General features: G+C 48.4%; 5 protein-coding genes across 5 annotated transcripts; 2 read left to right on the top strand and 3 right to left on the bottom strand.

Moving 5' to 3' along the window:
• Positions 1 to 886: 886 nt before the first annotated feature.
• F4812DRAFT_48310 (uncharacterized protein) lies at positions 887 to 4261 on the top strand. The gene is made up of 9 exons (XM_047939129.1): positions 887 to 1226; positions 1355 to 1860; positions 1927 to 2287; positions 2345 to 2558; positions 2674 to 2782; positions 2864 to 3208; positions 3317 to 3637; positions 3885 to 4155; positions 4236 to 4261. Coding segments are annotated over exons 1-8 (2019 nt in total). The 5' UTR covers positions 887 to 1064; the 3' UTR covers positions 3886 to 4155; positions 4236 to 4261.
• Positions 4262 to 6190: 1929 nt separating this feature from the next.
• F4812DRAFT_48153 (NicO-domain-containing protein) lies at positions 6191 to 8430 on the top strand. The gene is made up of 3 exons (XM_047939127.1): positions 6191 to 7236; positions 7400 to 7535; positions 7638 to 8430. Exons 1-3 carry the CDS (start codon positions 6607 to 6609, stop codon positions 8039 to 8041), a joined length of 1170 nt encoding a protein of 389 aa, XP_047789392.1. The 5' UTR covers positions 6191 to 6606; the 3' UTR covers positions 8042 to 8430.
• On the bottom strand, positions 8421 to 12479 carry F4812DRAFT_48157 (cysteine proteinase). The gene is made up of 4 exons (XM_047939128.1): positions 11967 to 12479; positions 11606 to 11879; positions 10970 to 11507; positions 8421 to 10906 (listed from the first exon to the last, which is right to left on the bottom strand). The coding sequence occupies exons 1-4, from the start codon at positions 12339 to 12341 to the stop codon at positions 8800 to 8802; spliced, it is 3294 nt and encodes a 1097-aa protein (XP_047789391.1). The 5' UTR covers positions 12342 to 12479; the 3' UTR covers positions 8421 to 8799.
• A 1519-nt stretch (positions 12480 to 13998) lies between these two features.
• On the bottom strand, positions 13999 to 14587 carry F4812DRAFT_48126 (uncharacterized protein). The gene has a single exon (XM_047939126.1). The coding sequence runs from the start codon at positions 14448 to 14450 to the stop codon at positions 14103 to 14105; it is 348 nt and encodes a 115-aa protein (XP_047789390.1). The 5' UTR covers positions 14451 to 14587; the 3' UTR covers positions 13999 to 14102.
• Positions 14588 to 16442: 1855 nt separating this feature from the next.
• Positions 16443 to 18371, bottom strand: F4812DRAFT_431091 (PQ-loop-domain-containing protein). The gene is made up of 2 exons (XM_047934406.1): positions 17979 to 18371; positions 16443 to 17891 (listed from the first exon to the last, which is right to left on the bottom strand). The coding sequence occupies exons 1-2, from the start codon at positions 18035 to 18037 to the stop codon at positions 16877 to 16879; spliced, it is 1074 nt and encodes a 357-aa protein (XP_047789389.1). The 5' UTR covers positions 18038 to 18371; the 3' UTR covers positions 16443 to 16876.
• Positions 18372 to 18507: the final 136 nt, after the last annotated feature.

Raw genomic sequence — 18507 nt, 5'->3', positions numbered from 1 at the left:
AACGACAAATGCCGGCAAGAAGAAAATTATAAAGGATAAAGGGTATCGAGGATATACCTGGTACTTATTAAGGTACCAAATAGACTCAAGGTGTAACGAGACTTGTTCCTGTTGAGTTACGTATGTTGGAAATTGAAAACCTCCATTGAGGTCTATGGTACATCCCAAAGCGGAATAACAGCTGTTGAGAGCAAGACCTGATTGGCTCGGAGCCGACTCCAGAGCTTTTCTTATTGGCTAGACATAAGTCTGCTGGCTTGATTCCCCTGGCCACTAGAAGAGCTTGTGCGACTGTTGGCAGTACACATAGAGCCAATGGCATTGTAGCAAATTACTAGGCGGCATGGGAATATGGAACCCGTTCTTAAATAGTTCCCGAGGTCCTTCTCTACTATGTATAGGTAGGTATTGACTTAGGTATCAAGCACACCTCAGCCGAAAGGTACCTAAACCTTGCTGAGGCTACCTAAGGTACCGGTTTCTCGATCGGGTGTTAGTAGGTACTACCTATGTAGGTTAGGTAGGTACTAGGGTTTTAGGTACTCGACTACAGGGAATTCAATGGGGTACTCGATACAGTAAAGTCTATTCCTCTCTGATACATGAATTTACACATTCTTTGCATCGTCAATGATGCGCTGCGTATTACGTGGTATAACCGCAACGAATATTGGGTTTCATTCATTCCAAAGCCCTCGGCCATATGACTGACGGATCCTGACACTGGCTACAATTACTTAGGGACAACTTGGGGATAGTTTTCGAGTTATCTTTATCGATCACGCTTAATCGAGAGCCGGGACCACGCCAGGCGCAACGGGATCTGAGAGAGAGAGATTAGATCCCTAGACTTTACGGAGTAAGGCCCGAACCATTCCACAGGTATGATTGGCTACACTCGATCTATCGTTTCCGATGTCGAGAGCAGCCGCTAGGACTCCTCTCTCACTAGATCCAATTTTTAACGTCGCCAAACATCCGGGCAAAAATGTCCGATTTCGACGTCAGGTAGGCATGAGGTCTGGTATGGAGTCTGGAAGTCTACAGAGACTTGTAGGAATCCAATGTCCGACAACTACAAACGCCTCCTTCCGGCGCCTATGCCTCCTGGCTCTGCCCAGGGAAAGGCACCGGAATCATCCTTCCAGAAGGAAACCGGTCCACCCGTCAAGAAGCGCACCGTTTCCAAGGCTGCCTGTAATAACTGCCGCCTCAAAAAGATCCGAGTAAGTCCCACCCCCCTTTTATTTTCTTTCTTTGGCCCCTTTGCCCCTTTGCCCCTTTGCCCCTGGACCCCTGGACCCCTGGACCCCTGGATCTCTGCCCTGCCGAGTTGTTAACCTGGGTATCTTAGTGTGATGGTAAAAGGCCTTCCTGCACGGCCTGTACCAAGGCCGGCGTGAAATGTAATTTCGTTACCGCCAGCAGCGACGAGACCCCCTTTATGGCTTTGAAGAGGGAAGTTGAATCCCTCAGGAGGTCCACGGAAGATATGTTAGAGATATTTGACCTGCTAGAATCAGCCCCTGACGCCGTATCCCTCGACATCTTAAGACGACTGAAGTCCACCAGGAATCCAGGCGAGGGAACAAACGACACTTCCGATGTTTTAGCATCTGTAAAAAAAGACCTCGAGGACGAACCCCTTTTACCCGTGAAGATATCCAACCGACAGCTGATGGCTGGCCTCATACCCGAGACCCAACAAACTCCTGAATACGAACTTATGATGCGATGTCCAAATGCCTATCCGATGTTAATTCCGGTTGAGATTGCATTTATGAACTTGGCCGATCTGTTGCGCCCGGCCATTCTTGAGCAAAATAGATCGCATAGCATGTATGCTTCCTCCGTAGCTGGGTTTGTGGATACCATACCTGACAGGCCCTGTAAGTTCGCCACCACTTTGCTAACTCGTGTTTGCAGCGCCGGTCAAGGAGACGCCCCGTCATCCTCGACTGCTCCAGGTGGTCCGAGTGATAGTAGCACTAGAAGTGGAATTACACCAACCGCATTAGACACGAATGGCTATGATAGCGGGAACTTTGTACCCCTACAATCGATGCACACAGTTATTGACGATCGCCTTAAGAGCGTGAACTTCCAAAGATGGACCCCCGTTCCTATTCCGAACAAGTTAGCTGCGACTCTGGTCTCGCTGTACTTAGAGATTGATCACCCCTGGTGCCCCTTATTTGATGCTGATTTATTTCTGAATGACTGTATGCAGGGGAAGACCCATTTCTGTTCCGCCCTGTTAGTAAATGCCTTGTTAGGGTGGGCATGTGTAAGTCTTAGTCCTAGGTACGAACTCTCTTCAAAAACTGGTCGCTAACTCGACCAGCAATCATATTCGAGTTTACAGCCAGAGGCCACTGCCTTTCTCGTCTCTTTCGAAACGGAGGCTGAGGCGCTATGGCAGGTAGAGAAGTTCACGAACACGCTAACTGCAGCTGCAGCAGCTCAACTTCTTAATAGTACATCAGCTTCTCGGGGTCGTGATGATTTTGCGAACCAATGTCTTGATGAAGGAATCCAAATGGGGAAGCGTATGGGCCGTAAGTCAACTTCTGGAACGTATTCTGTGTGGTCGCGACGTCACCAAGACACCCATGTCCCTATGGTCGTATGCGCCAGAAGGAACAGATTATTGGCTAACCCGAAGCGCGGCAGTCTTTGGTGTGGGTTCCGAGAACGCATCGGCCCTAACCTGGTTGGATCACCACCAAGATTGGCTCAGAGCTGCATGTCATACCTCGTGGGGTATATTCTCATGCGCTTGGTGAGTGGTTCTCCTACTCCGGATTGGAAATATGCTTCCGGCATACCTCGTTTAGCAACTACTCATAGCCATGTTTCCTAGTATACGGTCTTTACACCTCCACCGAGCTGAGATCGAAGCCCCACCCCTACTCCCCATGCCTGGGGAGTACTTCGATACGCATGGATACACCAGCTATACATATTTGCCCCAGAAGACGCATGTACCGACACGAGTTGGAGAGAGCTTCAAGGCCATATGTAAATTCAATGTAATCGTCCATGACATTATTTGGGCATACTTTGGGACAAGCGATACCGTCCCTGCTGCACGGGCCACGATCGAATTCGCAGAACAGATTTATCGAAGAATTCTTGAATGGGCAGCATCACTTCCTCTCGAGCTGACGCGCGGAAGACGCAACCGTCATTCAACATTGATGTTACAGTAAGACCCCTTTATTAAAGATAGCTGCTCTAGCCAACCACAGCTTACCTCTGCTTATTGATCACCTGCTCTTACCCATATCGTCATTCTAACGTAAGTTTAACCTAGTCTTTACTACCACTGCGCCGTAATGGAGGTATTTTGGCCATTTTTACAGGAATCTGCCGACAAGGTGGTCAAGATGGACCATCTTACAGCTACCACAGCCACCACGAAAGACATTCACAAATCCTCGGTGAATCAGCTCAAACGGCTCGTTCTCATTTACTGTATCAATTTCAACAATGCGTGCTCGTCAACACTATGGCACATCGCTCTCCTATATCTCGCAAACGCGATGCTCTGCGAAACTATGCGTTCAGGACATCTACATGACCCGGAGTGTTGGTTTTATTTCATGCTCTGCACAACGGGTTACGAGAATATGTGGTAAGTAACTTGGACTCTCCTGCGCCTAGGGAACTTTATGCTTTCTATAGAGCTTGCGATTGCGAATTATTGCATACAAATGCTAACCTGTCCTTAGTACGTGATGATGTTTCCTTGTGCCACTCCTTGCGTTGCCTAATCAAGTACATATCAACATATATGTATCGCAGTAGTTTTGAATTACGTGGACACACTTTTCGAAAGATGGCATGTCTCTTTTTTGGATGGTATACTAATTTTAAAGTAGACGGGTCTTTCCAGGTAGTCGAGGTGACAATACTCGGCCTCTTAAGCATGGCCTTGCGTAACGGGTTCCTATCTGCCCCCGAGGCAAATATCATTCTGAATAATATGAGAAAAATAGGACAGCGATATGATGCCCGATTTACGGTCCGGGCAAGCTTTATGGTTGACCTAGAACTGGCGATGACGAGTCCGAAAGGGGCACAGGTACAAACCCTGGCAAGCGCCTTTCATGAGCTAGCAATATTTCGGGAGTTTACAACTGGCGAGCTCAGGTAAGCAAGAGCTCGATACCTGGGGGGAAGAGCAACAAACTACCCCCTAGAGCATAAAGCCCTCTAATATGAAGGGTTAGGAACCGACAACACCCCTCGGGGACATTGTCCCAACAGGATCCGCCATCTTAGAAGACATTTAATTTTAACGGGAGGAAATAGAAGGTTCGCGTCGCCCTCCTTAGCTACCTCGACCCGAACTGCGGCCAACTTCTGTTGCAAACCATTCATGTAGCTTAACTAAAATGGTGAGATTACCTAGTTCAGCTGACGTATTAGCCCGGCATCTTAAGCCATTTCGTGATTCTAGAAGCCAAAAGGGGGGAGCTATGAAGAGCGATTGATTATAAGGTACCCCGCATAGCTAAGATGCAGCGGTTGCTACATGCGGTAGAATCGTGCTATTCGAATAGCTATAAGTACCGGAAGGTCAGAAATTGAGATATATCGACAAGTGCGAAGCTCCTATAGAGCTCACCTATACCGGGCCCTCCCCAGATGGTGACGCTCCCACTTTTAAGTACGGTAGCGTCGACATCCAATTTCCAGCCAACTATCGAACGGGCTCTAATCTGTCGTACTGACAAGGCTACTACTCTACTAGGTGCTTTCCTCCGGTGCCAGCTAAGGTTTCGTTCCTACATACACCATCGAGGCAGCGAACGCATGTCGTCCTCGGCGACTCGATTTCTCAACTCTCCCCTTTTCAGCTAGCAAAATCACGTCAGCCACATCATCTTACCGACTGTTTCGTATACTTAACTAAGACCAGAAGGAGTTCATTGATACCCACCACCACATAGACGATGCTCTTGATCAACATACGTCTTTTCTTTTAGCGGCAAGATAAGCGAGGAAGCAATAGTGACGATCTAGGATATCGAGGGTAGTTACCTAGTTATTTTCGATTGGGATAGCTAGGAGACGTGTTCGGAATATTAGACGAAGGAGTTTCTATGTTTCCAAGGCGCTACATCATTATAAAGAGGCAACAGGGGCTCGGGAAATTGACGACAGCCCCATATCATCTCATGGCATGGCCTCTCACCACGTATTAGACCTTCAGAAGCTGTTGCATTTGCATGTCCATCAGTACGGATTCGACAAAGGTTCTCTGCCATACTGTTAGGGGATTGCCACGACATTCTGGTTCAGGTACACGGGTCGATATCACGCGGAAATGAACTCAAACCTTGCCAACATATAGCCACGTCTAGGTGCTGGCTAAGTTGAAGAATTCGCTTTGTCTTTATGAGTCGACAGGGATAAATGGGACTTCTGCGAATTATTTCTTTTTATTGTATCAGATGGCATGGATTTTCATGGCGGCGCTATTCAGATTTATATAAGCATACTTGATACCGGAACGAGGATTGTGATAATGAATTTAGATTGAGTTACCTCGAGATTAAGGTACCTGATATCTTTGAAAGCTTAAGAGGGAAAGGGTATCTTTTGGTTATGTCTGAGAAAGAGGGCACATTACCTTAGACAGACGCACATGGGTTCGAGTTGTTACGACTGAAAAAAGAGTAACGAATTTCTGAAGACGTCTTACAACGTACAGTTAGGTTATTGAATTCGAATACTTGAATCAAGAATCTTAACTTAACCTCTAACTACCACATCTCTATATGTATATTGCTCCAAAATTCTTGGGTTAGGTACTGTTGGTGTCATCGTGACCAGCTCGATGTATTAGCCTTTAGGTAGCTACCTAACCTTAGGTACCTTACCTAAAGCATCAAATAGGTGTATAATTGAAAATGTGGCATGTGGTATGAATAATGATAACGAAAGATGACAGTAATCGATTTAAGGTTTTATCTTATCGGCATCTGCTAGATGTTGGTGCATAACGAATGCATAGCGAACTGCATATAATAAATCACCTAACGAAAGCGGACTTTGCCAGATCGGGCTCCCCAGGGGGGTTTTGGTTAGGGCTAGCAAACCGCCATCTTGGATCAAAAGCGTGGTGGTATCTTTGCTTATAACGCTACCTGGGTATGCTTACCAGGTAGGTAGGTAGGTACGCGGGGGCACATCGCATATGCGACATGTCTAGTAGAGGTACCTAAGGTATGATTAAATTTGCATCCCGCTTGTCGGCGGGTGCGGGGACGAGCTTGTGACAAAATTATTTTATTGTCGCTATACTTTTATATGTTTATACATTTATATACTCTTATACTCCTTTACTCTTATACTCCCCCTCAACGCCTTTGCGAAAATCTAGACTTAGATTTTTCATATAGTCGTTGGGAAGCCAATGCTCTCTGCGAGACTCTCTGGTTTATTTGGGTTGGACTACTCTACTGGGATATCTTCTTTTAGTATCGAATCTTTACCCTGAAAACTTTAACATTGGGTACCTATATAAAGATTCTTTACTGCCTAGAGGATACTCTTAGGTAGAGGTACCTAGGTTAGGAGGCAGCTATCTAGAATATGCCGCGATTTGTATCGCAATGCGCCCTGCCGCTTCCGGGCCGGCTAAAGGCGCTTCCGCTCCCCGTAGTCCAGATCATCGGGACCCTGGTATTCGCCAACATGATCGTCTGGGCGGCCGTGGGCGTCGTTCTGCACTACTACCCGGCGATGATCAGCCCGGCCGTGCTCTCGTACACCTTGGGCCTCCGCCACGCCCTCGACGCCGACCACATCAGCGCCATAGACCTGATGACCCGGCGGTTGATTGCGTCAGGCCAGCGCCCGGTCACCGTCGGTACGTTCTTTAGTCTGGGCCACTCGACGATCGTCATCATCACGTGCATCGTCGTGGCCGCGACCAGCGGCGCCCTGCGCGACCGCTTTGACAACTTCCAGTACGTCGGCGGCATCATCGGCACCAGCGTCAGCGCGGCCTTTCTCATCCTGCTGTGTCTGGGGAACGGATGGGTCTTGTACCGCCTCGTGAGCCGCCTTCGCGCCGTGCTCCGCGAATCGGACCCGCACCACCCCGAGGAGGCGGGGGAGGAGGAGGACCAAGCCGCGACGACGAATTTGCAGCTCGAGGGCGCCGGGTTCCTGGCTACCGTCTTTCGGAGGCTGTTCCGTATCGTGGACCGGCCGTGGAAGGTATGCACATATAAATTTTATACATTATCTTTACTGCTTTCCCCTTTTCTTATGTTGGTTCAAGTACCATCTCCAAATTATTCATCCTTTTTTTCGACACTTATTTCTGTTTCTTAAGCCGTATAGTAACGACGGAGACAGATCACTAATATACTATGGTTAGATGTATCCCCTAGGCGTTTTATTTGGACTCGGGTTTGACACGAGCTCGGAAATTGCCATCCTAGGCATTGCGAGTGTGCAGGGAGCACAGGGCACAAGTCTTTGGATCATTCTGATTTTTCCGCTCCTATTCACGGGTACGGTTCTCACTCTCTTTCGCTTCTTAATGAACTAAAACAAAAAAACGGATGGATTAGAACAATTTTCATATCTCAACTAACATCTGTCGTGATTTCCAGCGGGAATGTGCATGCTGGATACGACGGACGGAGCCCTCATGATGGCGCTGTACACCTCAAAGGCCTTCGCGCGCGATACTGTGGCTATCCTGTACTACTCGATCGTGCTGACGGGCATCACGGTCATCGTCTCGGCGTTCATCGGCGTCATCCAGGTCCTGTCGCTCGTGCAAAACGTCGCCGAACCCGAGGGTTCCTTTTGGGACGGTCTCGGCGAGATCGGCGACCACTTCGATATCATCGGCGGCTCTATCTGCGGATTGTTTCTTGTTGTCGGTCTTGGCTCTTTGCTTGCCTACGGGCCTTGGAGGCGCGGGGTCGAGAGGAGAAGGCGCATCGATAGCGAGGCGCAGAGGTTGCCGTCGGATGATGCTAATGGTGCATTTCACGACGTGGAAAGTTGATTCGTGGGGATATATACGTTGATATTAATACCCAAAATGACTGATCTAATAGAAAACATCTAACCTTAGATATACACAAGTCATATCTTGCCAATACGATAAAACATGATTTAATGATGATATTTCATTTTTTTATTGAGTCGGGTCGTCGGTCTGATTGAGTGGAAAGAGATATTCGGAGAGACTACCCTAAGTACAATGCCAAAGGTGACAATTTAATATATAACTCACAACTCATCATCTATCCTATCTCCCGTCCGACCGCCTCTTTTCTGCCGCCATGACCGCCGAACCGCATTCCCCCCTCCCCCCTTATGCATAGAAGTTACCTAATAGCCCCGTACCCGGGCTATCCGGATCCTGCGGATCCTGTTCGTTCGTAGAGGCTTAAAGGAGCTAAGCCAGAGGTCGTGAAAATCATTATCCATGCCCGCGAGTACGCGAAGATGCGAAAAAATAAATAGATAAATAAATAAATAAAAATGGAGAAGAAGAAAAGGCAGATAGAAAATGGTATCCATGCTCCGAACAAGATGAAAATTAGGGTACTCGTCGACAAAAAAGAAAAAAATAGGAAAAAAAGAGAAATAACACAATCGCAAACGCAAACGCAATGCCAATGCCAATGCTAATGCTGGGCGGGCGATGCCTGAGGGAGGAAGGGGAAAAGGAAAATAAACCATCCCGCCGGCTAAGGTAATATATGATGATGAAGAAGATGATGATGGAAAACAGTGGATTGGCCCGGCCCCTCCCCCTTAAGTCGACGATGACTTCGCTACCGAGGAGTCGCCGGCGCGGGCTGTCTTCTCGGCGGCGGCGGCCGAGTACTGGGGACTGCAGTCTCCCGAGTCGGAATCGGGCGTCGGGATCGGGGTCGAGTCGACGGACGACTCGGACGTGTCCGACTTGGCGCAGTCGTCCTTGTCGTCGGGGTTATCTTCCTCCTTCTTGGCTTCGTCGTCGCTGCCGTCTTTTGCCTTCTCTTCTTTCACGTCGTCCTCTTGCTCTTCGTTTTTTCTCGCTTCTTCTCCGCTTTCGTCTTTATCTTTCTTCTTTTCGCCTTCATCTTTTTCTTTTTCTTTCTCTTGTTCTTGCTCTTCGCTGTTCTCCTCCTCCTCCTCCTCCTCCTCCTCCTCGTCGTTGTTGTTATCCGGAAGAACAATCTTCTGCTTATGAACGAGCTCTCCGTCGACGATCTCCACGACCTCGTCCGCGGCGCCGTCCTTCTTCGTCGTCTTCTCGCGCTCGCCGCCGGCGTTCATCTGGGCGTTGTCGAGGTCGGCGGCGCCCTTCTCGCCCATGCCGTTCTCCGCCATGTCGCCGCCCTCGAGCACGACGCGCAGGTCCAGGTCCTCGTCCTTGGAGTACACCCGGAACCCGACGATGCACACCGCGTTCCACGGGTCCGGCATCCCCGACTCCCCGTCGCTCTCCGCGGCGTTCTCACTGTTAGTGGTCGCCGCTGGAGCCGCCGCCATCCGCGGCTTCTTCGACATGTCGTCCGACGAGTATAGCAGCTCCCATTCTTCTACCGGACTGTCTGATGAGTCGCACTCCGACGAGTAGCCTTGGGGCGACGGAGGCGCCTGCTGCTTTTGCCGGCTGGCGGGCTTCTTTTCCTCGGTGGACTTCTTCTCCTCGGTGGGCTTTTCTTCAGCAGCAGCTTTTTGGTCGTCAGACTTCTTGTCCTCTGCTGATGCCTTCTCCGCGGGCTTTTCCTCGTCCTTCTTAGCGCCATCGGTCTCGTCCTTATCCTTTGGAGTCTCCGTTTTATCATCTGTTGCGGCGTCCTTTGAAGCATCGCCACCGGACTCCTCCTTTTTCTTGTCGGTAGATTCGGAATCAGCCTCGTCCTTCTTGGCTTCTGCAGCCTCCTCGGTCTGGATGCTTTTGTCCTCGCCCTGCTGGCGGTCATCCGTCTGGACAGCTGCATCTTTAGGCTTCTCATCTTCTTTCTTCTTACGCTCGGCCTCCTCGGCCTCCTCTTTCTTCTTCTTCTCGGCGGCTTCGGCTTCGACTTTGGCCTTCTCGGCCTCGGCCTTGGCTTTTCTCTTCTCGTCCTCCGCCGCTCGCCACTTATCCCGCTTCTCCTGGTTCTTCTTCGTCTGCTTCTTCGTGATGTCGCGGTTCAGGTGTCGCTTCTCCCACATCCTGCGACGCTCCTGCATGCGGGAAGCGCTCGCCTTCTTGTGGTCCGACTTCTTGCGGAGCTTTGCGACCTGTTCGAGATGCGCGACCCCCTTGCTATGAGCTAAGTCGTACGCATACCCTACTTGGGCCAGCTTCTCGTTTTCCACGCGCTTGCTGCATTCCCGCTTGACAACGTCTTCAATAGAGGGCATGTCGGTATCGCGTTCGGCCACAACACTGATGAACACCGAGTAGTTGCCAGCTTCCATGCACGGTATTTCGATCGAGACGGAGCGCTCCATCAGATAGTTACCGTGAGATCTGACGATGTAATCTTCGCTGTCCGGGCGCCCCTGCTCGTGCACACGGAAGTGCATCCTAAAGCTATACTGTCCGTGCAATCCCTTGTAGTATCTGTCGTCAAGCTGCTGGAGCACTAGTACCAAGGGAGACTCCTTCGTCAACTTGATGTGGAATTTCTCGTTCCATTGGGCCTTCCACGGGACCTCTACACCGATCCATCGCTGGCAGCATCTCCAGTCGGGGTCGCGGAAAAGACGAGTTCTGTCAAAGTGCTGGTATTTCTCAAGCATATCTTCGTAGGTGATCCAGAAGACGGAGTCGTTTCCAAACTGATGGCCAAGCTCCTCCTTAACATCGTTGTTCCACTCCTTGGAGCCGTCTGACCATGGTCCCTCCCAAATACCTTTGCGGGTCTTACCCCAAGGGTTGCTGATTCTTTGGTTAGATTTCATGCATATTCTGGGGGTTCTAAAAAGAAGAAAAAAAACTTACCGGAGCTTCACGAGACGTTGCCCGTTCTTGAGTGTTCTAGCATCCATCACAACGTAGGCGTGTCCCTCGCGGATCCCATTGCGGTCTCCATACCCGCCGTCCAACAGGCCGGTCGAGCAACCAAAGAGGAACTCCTGATTCACCTTGGAAAGCTCGTCGTCCCAGAAAGCATCGACGTCGAGGATATCGGAAGCGAGAAGTTCGGTCGTGACGCCGCCGGAAAGGTCTTCCAACCCTTCGCCGATCCAACCGCCGGACAGAGAGCCGTAATCGCCGTGGGCTTTGGCGTACGCCTTCTCGACCAGCGCGACCCAGGTCTCGTGCTGGTCCTTGCACTGGCCGAAGAACAGGGCCTTGGAGCCCGTCTGGTACGTCTTACGATACACTTTCTCGGGCTCCTCGCGGTCGATCTGCTGCAGCATCTCGCGCTGCATGCTCGGCGAATCCCAGCATGGCGAAGTCAGGTACAGCTTGTCGTCGATGATGGAGTAGATCCATTCGCCGTCTCTGTAGAAGACGAAACCGTAAATTCCGATACCTATTTGCTTTCCCGTTAGCCAAAACTCTCAACTCTTTATATAGGTATTTATGGAAAACGTTATGAGCGTATGTCTGTATAGGTAAGGTAAGACTTACGAGTATCGTACTCGACGCACATGCGCTTGATCCCGTCCTCGACGTTCGCCAGCGCGCTCAAGCTCGCGATGAGCCAGCAATCCCCCAGCGAGCCCTGCTTCACGTCGCCGGCGCTTATATTCTTCATGAACGTCGGCTTCTCGAAGATCTCGTGCACCCGCTTGACGGCTTTGGGCACAGAAGTGTTGGTACTGAATCTCGAAGCCGAGAGGTCGAATTTGTGCGATCCAAGGTAGTTCAGACAGTTTCCCTTGAGCCACTTAAGGTCCCAATCCTGTAATAGCAGAGATGACTTGTCAGTTTTTTAACTTGTTTCCGAAAAAAAAGGGGGGGGAGGGGGAGAGGTATAGGCAGAACGCACCAAGTCAAACCCTGGGTCTCTATAACGAGTGTTGACACGCCTGCATTCCGCAATGATCTTCTTGACTTTGCGCGAGCATTCCTCCCTAGCGCGCTCATATCCCGCGCTTAGGAGCTCGTTCGGGCGCTCTGGTGTGCTCGGGAGCGGGACGGGGTCGAAGGGTAGGACGGCGAGGGCCTTGGTGAACTGCTTGGTGGTGAATCGCTTCCAGATCTTATTAATACTCTGCTGAGGCGGGGGCTTGCGCTTCTTTTTCTTCTTCTGATTCTGGCTGTTGGAGTTGTTCGTGTTCGTCTTGCGCGGAGGCTCGTCGGACTCGCTCGAGGAACTGTATCCGAATCTTGTGAGGTCTCGCTGGACTGGTAACCGAGACATGATGATTATGGTCTGGTGGAATTTGTGGTATGTAGTATGTGGCTTTGTGGTTTTGTGATACCAAAATATATCCGGCAAATCCCAAGTCTCTTGTTACGCTCTGCAAGCTTTTTCGAAAGCTTTGGTGAAATTGACAAGTTCTATTTTCGGTATATAATTAGCTTTGTTTTAGTTAAAAGTGCAACAGCGAGGATTTGTTTATAAAATATGAAGTATGGGTTACGAAGAAAAAAAGAAAAGAAAAAGGTGCGTTAACTGGGAGTGGGCATGCGCTTGAATTTGATATGCGCTTTAAGACTGATGACTTACAAAAAGATTTACGGGAGAAGTTGTTTTATGGACAGCAAGATTTTTTTTTTTTTTAAAAAAAAAAAAAAAAAGTCCAACAACGCCAGCCAGGTGTTCGATGTAAGGAAGAAGTGGGAAATACGAGGGGCTTTCTAGTCTAGAATCGACGGCCAGCTGACAATGGAAGACGATGACTCGTAAAAAAAGCTGTTCTGTAGGGTACAGTCAAACCAAGTAAGGTACCTAGTTAGGAGGTAGTTAGCACGTTTAAGAAAAGTAACGATGCTGCGACGGGGCGTAAGCATGAACGAGAGAAAGACATGCAGAAAGAATGAATCACGCAGAACCACTCACCGACAATGAGGCAGAGAGGGTTACCTATACAAGAGGCTCGAAAAAGGCAAGACCCAGCCGCCGGAATCGCCTGTTTGCCATGATTGGATGATATTCCCCTGTACACGACGGACAAGGTGCACCTGGCGCGATTCTCCTGAGAGACGTGGGGAAGCATTCCCCGACGACTACGGTAGATACGGCTTCACTACACGCTAGATACTGTACATCCGAAGGTACGTATATAAGATACATCTCATCCAGACTGTACCCTATACATAGTACCTACCTAACGTACTAGCTACATGTAGTGTACCTACTAATGTATGTTAAGTGGACAATAAGTGTGGGCGATAGTGTAGAAAAGCAACCCAAGGGATTTCAAGGGGAGACCCCAGAGACAGAGAGAGGCTGGCCCGGGTTTACAAGGCGAGGCTCGACAAGGGGCCACGAGAGCTGAACAGGGATTAAGATCCGGCTTGCCGAGGGACGCAGGACGGCTCACCGCACTCGCACGAAGCCGCAGGACGGGGGGGACACGGTACACGATAAACGGTTCTGATAGTGTGTTTTAGCGGCAATACCTAGAACAAGACCTGACTACAGTTCAGTTATTGGCCACCTCTTGTTGGGGGAAGGGGGGAAGGGAAGGGGAATGGACCCTTGGTGGGACCCTAGCGGAGCGATCACCGGCGGGGATGGCGCGCTAAGAGGTAAGTCGAAGACAAGCAGATCCGGGATCGCCAGGGTCCTTTCCTAAACCCGTTCCTAGGATTTTTTTTTCTTTTTTTTTCTCTTTTTTTCCTTACAAAATAGGGGTTCAGAATTTTCTAAGCAAACAAATGCTAGACCGTAGGAGAATTACTCTTACCTTGTATGTAGCAAACTATATGTTAATGTTAAGGGTAGTTGAAGCAAACCGGCTAAGTTAGTTATATCAACTACCTAGTCAGTACCGTAACTATTAGTTTTAACTAATACATAGAAAAGGCTCTAAAGAAAGAATCCCGAAATTCTAGACTGTGATACGGTGCGATACAAAGTCGTACCGAAGCCCCGGTAACACAGATCCGGTGTGGATGTTAAATGTGCAAGTGGTCTTGGATGTCACACTCCGTATCTTGTCCGTAACACAGAAGATTATGGATACACGGAGTCCCGGGGTGGTCCAAGCAACGCAGCAAGAAGCCTGATTCGGTATTTCTTTAACAGGTACTTTGTACAATACACTACCTTATTAATAATACAATACACAGAAAGTGAGAAAGAGAAGTGTGAGCATGTGTATGTGTGTAGATGGTGGCATAGTAATACAGAAATAAATAAATAAGCGATGACTCGAAGGAAAGGAAGAAAAGAAGCCTTGCTTATTTTTACTTGCAGGAAGTCCGTGCCCGGTCGACTTTTTTTTTTTTTTTTTTTTTCTCTTAAACAACCCCTCCACTGATCTTCATTCGTCAGCAAGGTCGGGTAATCGCGTCTTTGCATTATCCAGCGCGGGTCGCTTGCGTGCGAGTCCCACTGGCAGCCTGCCTAAGCCTCAACTCGAGGACGAGGTCTTGCGGGTTTCTTGTCGTTATCGGAATCGGAATCCGGGAATCCGGTTTCTTACCTATTAAGAGAAAAACAACAAAGAGTAATATGTCCCTGCTTACCCGCCTGTCCGTATACAATATAATAATCCTTTTTTCTTCTTTCTTCACTTTGCATACCTAGGTACATATATGTATATCAGGTATGCTGCTTTCCTTTCCCCCCTCACGCTGTCGATCTATCACGAGACTTCCGAATCCAAGCTGTGAGATATCTTTAACCCCGTACACCTAGTAAGGTATACTTGTGTCCGTACCAAACAGCGTATAATAATAAGACAGTATGACAAGCCAATCACCTCCAGCCATGTAAGTTAAAACGTCTGCATCTGGACGGAACACATATGAACGAAGCAATGCCATGGCACCACAAGTGGGAAGTGAGTGTTATACCACTTTTTCTCTAAGACTCACCCTCGATTCGTCGTCAACTTTAGTGATGTCGACAGTAATACAGCCCAGGTTGTGGTCTCCAGTTATGGTCCCAGCACAACATCCTACGCTTTTCCCAGGTAACGCAGTACTAGCGCATGGCATGGGCGTGAGCGTGGGCATGGGGATGGGGACGGGCCCCGTCCCCCCAGACTTTGTTCAATCTTGAACGGTGGCGGGACTTCCGTGCTGTCGGGAACAAGGGTGGCCTACATGGTAACCCCATCCATCCCATTTTCTCCCATTTACGGCTCGTTCCCTTACCTTTTTTTTCTTTTGTTATTATTTTATCAATCAGATCATCTCCAGCGAAGCCCGAAGCGAGCTGTTGTATTGCGATGCTAATCTCTCGTGCAGGCCAATTAATCCAACAGCGTATAATAGGTAAGCGTAGAAGGTAACGAAGAGTAACAAGGCGACCTACGCACATTTATTTCCACTGGATAGGAGGCTTGTAAGTTCGGTAGTATGGCAGGCATGTAGCACTTATTCCCATGTCCTCCGCTTTAATTGCGTCGGCTTCAATATCGGTGGATACTTCCCATCACCTACTAGATAGGCTAGGGGCCGGTAGTTGTCGTTAGTATAGATGTGCTGGACGATTCAAGCAATAAAAAATTGGCGGCGATCTACTTTTAGGTTGTCAGGTCCACTGCTGTCTAGAATTACCCATCGTGGCATGTGGCGTGATGTCGAAGACTCGTTAGGACATTTTAGTGGGATGAAGAGGCGAAAAAGAGAAGATAAAAAAATAAAAAAGACCCTAAAAAAGGAAGTGACTGAAAGTGCTAAACGAACATTTCGAAGGAGATTGAAGGAGGTGCCGAAAACAGCGACTCGTCGCAATCTCGAAGCGAGTCAGCTTAGGTAGTAGTCAGGTAGTAAGGAGTCTGGGATTGCCGATCAGATCAGCGATATCCACTTGGCGTCGTCGACATTTGACACTTGGATAGTGGAATCGATAAGCAGCTGAGCTTGGGAGTCACTCCCCCTATCTTTATGAACTGCCTAACGTCCAACGCATTGCTTTCGTTAGACAACAGTGGTACAAGGACAATACATCAGATGTACCCAGGCTACGTCTGTGAATACATAGGTGACAGTTTAACATACTTTGACAGGAATACTGTAGATATACAATAGACTTGCTTAGGTACCCCGGATACATGGTGAAAAGGTCGCGAGACTGGTGCATACCTAGGTAGTTACATAGGATACGAGATTTACAAGAGACTGGCTTTTCTCTAGCCAATGATAACTAACAACCTGCGAGAATTCGATGTATCAGCTTCAATAATATCGTTCCCTTGATAGCATCAGCAAATTAAGCTTATTTTTCTACATATATGAGGTAGGTATATAACAAGGTTCTTACTATTGGCCAAGTAGTCGGTGAACAAGGGTCTCCGGCAACTTATAATAAAGGGTTAAAGAAGCCTTAATGAAAAGAATTGTTGATTATGCGAGAGAGATCAACTAATATACTAAGGCTATAGCCGTTGATATGCACAACCAGATATGAATTATTTGATCTATCTACCCAACTTAAGAATGAGGAGAATCGGTAACTTAGATTTGTCTAAAATAAGAAATAGAGTAAAATACGATATAGCTTTTGGTTTCACCTCTCTTGATGCATTGCTGCATATCCCCCAACTGTATCACAACAATGAATAAAATACACCGTTCTCGGTAGCCCCTTATTTAATATTAAGAATGTGCTGTTTTGTCAATATCCTAGCTGACACACATTAAAAAAAATAGATGGAGAATGAAAATGAAAATGAACCTGAACTCCACTACTCTTTTTCGTTCCAATACCAACCCATGTTTTTTCTGTAAACTCATATATGCAAAAGTATTAATAATGAGCGTTGTTGTTTCTCCAGTTTATGGAATATACGGAAGACCCGAGCCAGTCCGCTGCAGGAGCGGCCGATCATCAGCCCGTCGTTCATCGATGCTAGCTTCCTCGTCTTCGAATACGGCGCCGTCTTCGTCCGCCGGGTTATTCTTGCTATAGATAAAGAATTGGGCAAATATGCCCAGGTCCAAGAGCAAGGTTCCCAAGCTGCCGACTAGCCAACTGGAGTTGATGAGTATATATCTTCCATATATCCGCTCTGCCTCACCAGGCTGGCATCGCGGGCCAGCACAGTGAGGCTCGTAGGCCAAGATAGAAAGGACGTATGTCAAATTTCCAAGGCAGGCGAAGAGGAAGAACAGGATGCTCACACCCTCAGTCGACTTACGGCGCCAATTAAGCAGCAATTGAGGGAGCCTCGAACCAAGGTAGAGAAGAGCGCACAGCCAACCAAATATTTGACCTAAAACATCGAACGAAGGAAGTCCCTCGTCCGCAGGTGAATCAGGTTGGCTGTTAGAATACTGTCTACTCAACAGCCATCCGAGCACGCCCGCCACGCAAACCATGAGGACTGCCACCGAATTCCATATTATCGACTGCAACTTCGTTGGCGCAGGCGGGGGTGGAACTGGGATTTCCGACACCATAGGTACCGTCGGATTTAGATGAGACCAATCACTGCCTCTTCTCTCCCTCTCTTCGAAATGGCCATTCAACAACCCCGTTCTTTCCGTAGGCTCGCTGACGGCAACGACGTTCGAGGGTTTCGGCTTAGACGACGGGAGTTCGTCCCTCCAAGTAAATCCCTTGTAGTAGAAGCATTGCGCCAGAAGAACGAAGTCGGCTATCGTGTAGTAGATGGCTAAGATGAGCATCGTCGGCAGCACGCCTTGGAGTATGGCGCCGAGGATGTTGAAGACATCGCCGAGGAGCCAGAGGATAATGAAGGGGACGGACAAGCCATCAGCGGAGCCTCGTCGGAAATTTTCTATAATCTGGGGCGAGAAGACCACGACCCATGCCGCAATCGAGATGGAGCTACACGAAATCGTAAGACATTAGTTGACATGAAGAAAGAAAAAGGCTAATTTTGTTTGTCGCCATGGAAAGAGTTTTCCTGCTCACCCGCAGATACCTGATATCGCTTCGACATCGAGGTTCAGAGGGGCCGTCGGAGGAGCCATCTGCACCGCGAGTTCAGGGATCGGCAATTGGTGCGATAATGGCCGGTGTTAGGGAATAACTAAAAGATTTAATAGCATATAGGAGAAAATATATATATATAGGTATATATATATTAAAGGTAGTGTACCACCATATAGAAACTCTGAACATAATTATAATAAGTTAGAACTAGAAGCGAGCCTTTTGTTTTTAGTTGTTTGCGAAAGGAATGAATTTTCAAAGATGACGGAACTGGGCAAGGTTGCCGTTTATTGCATTATTGCGACATAGCACCATTGGAAACCCCCGGAACAAGAGAAAACTTTGAAAACTTTCTTGTTCCTTACCTAGTACCTAACCTAACCTAAGGCTTGCTAGGCTGCAAAGGTTAGGCGGTTTCTGTGATGACGTAGAAAAAACATTTACCCCACATGCATGCGTGCTGCGGGGATACCTAGGTACTGAACCCTTTTTTTCTTTTTTTTCTTAG

This window comes from Daldinia caldariorum, assembly GCF_022478825.1.
Source record: "Daldinia caldariorum strain CBS 122874 unplaced genomic scaffold F4812scaffold_10, whole genome shotgun sequence".
Taxonomy (NCBI): domain Eukaryota; kingdom Fungi; phylum Ascomycota; class Sordariomycetes; order Xylariales; family Hypoxylaceae; genus Daldinia; species Daldinia caldariorum.
The sequence above is the reverse complement of the archived record's forward strand: the minus strand, read 5'-3'. Positions and strand labels throughout refer to the sequence as shown.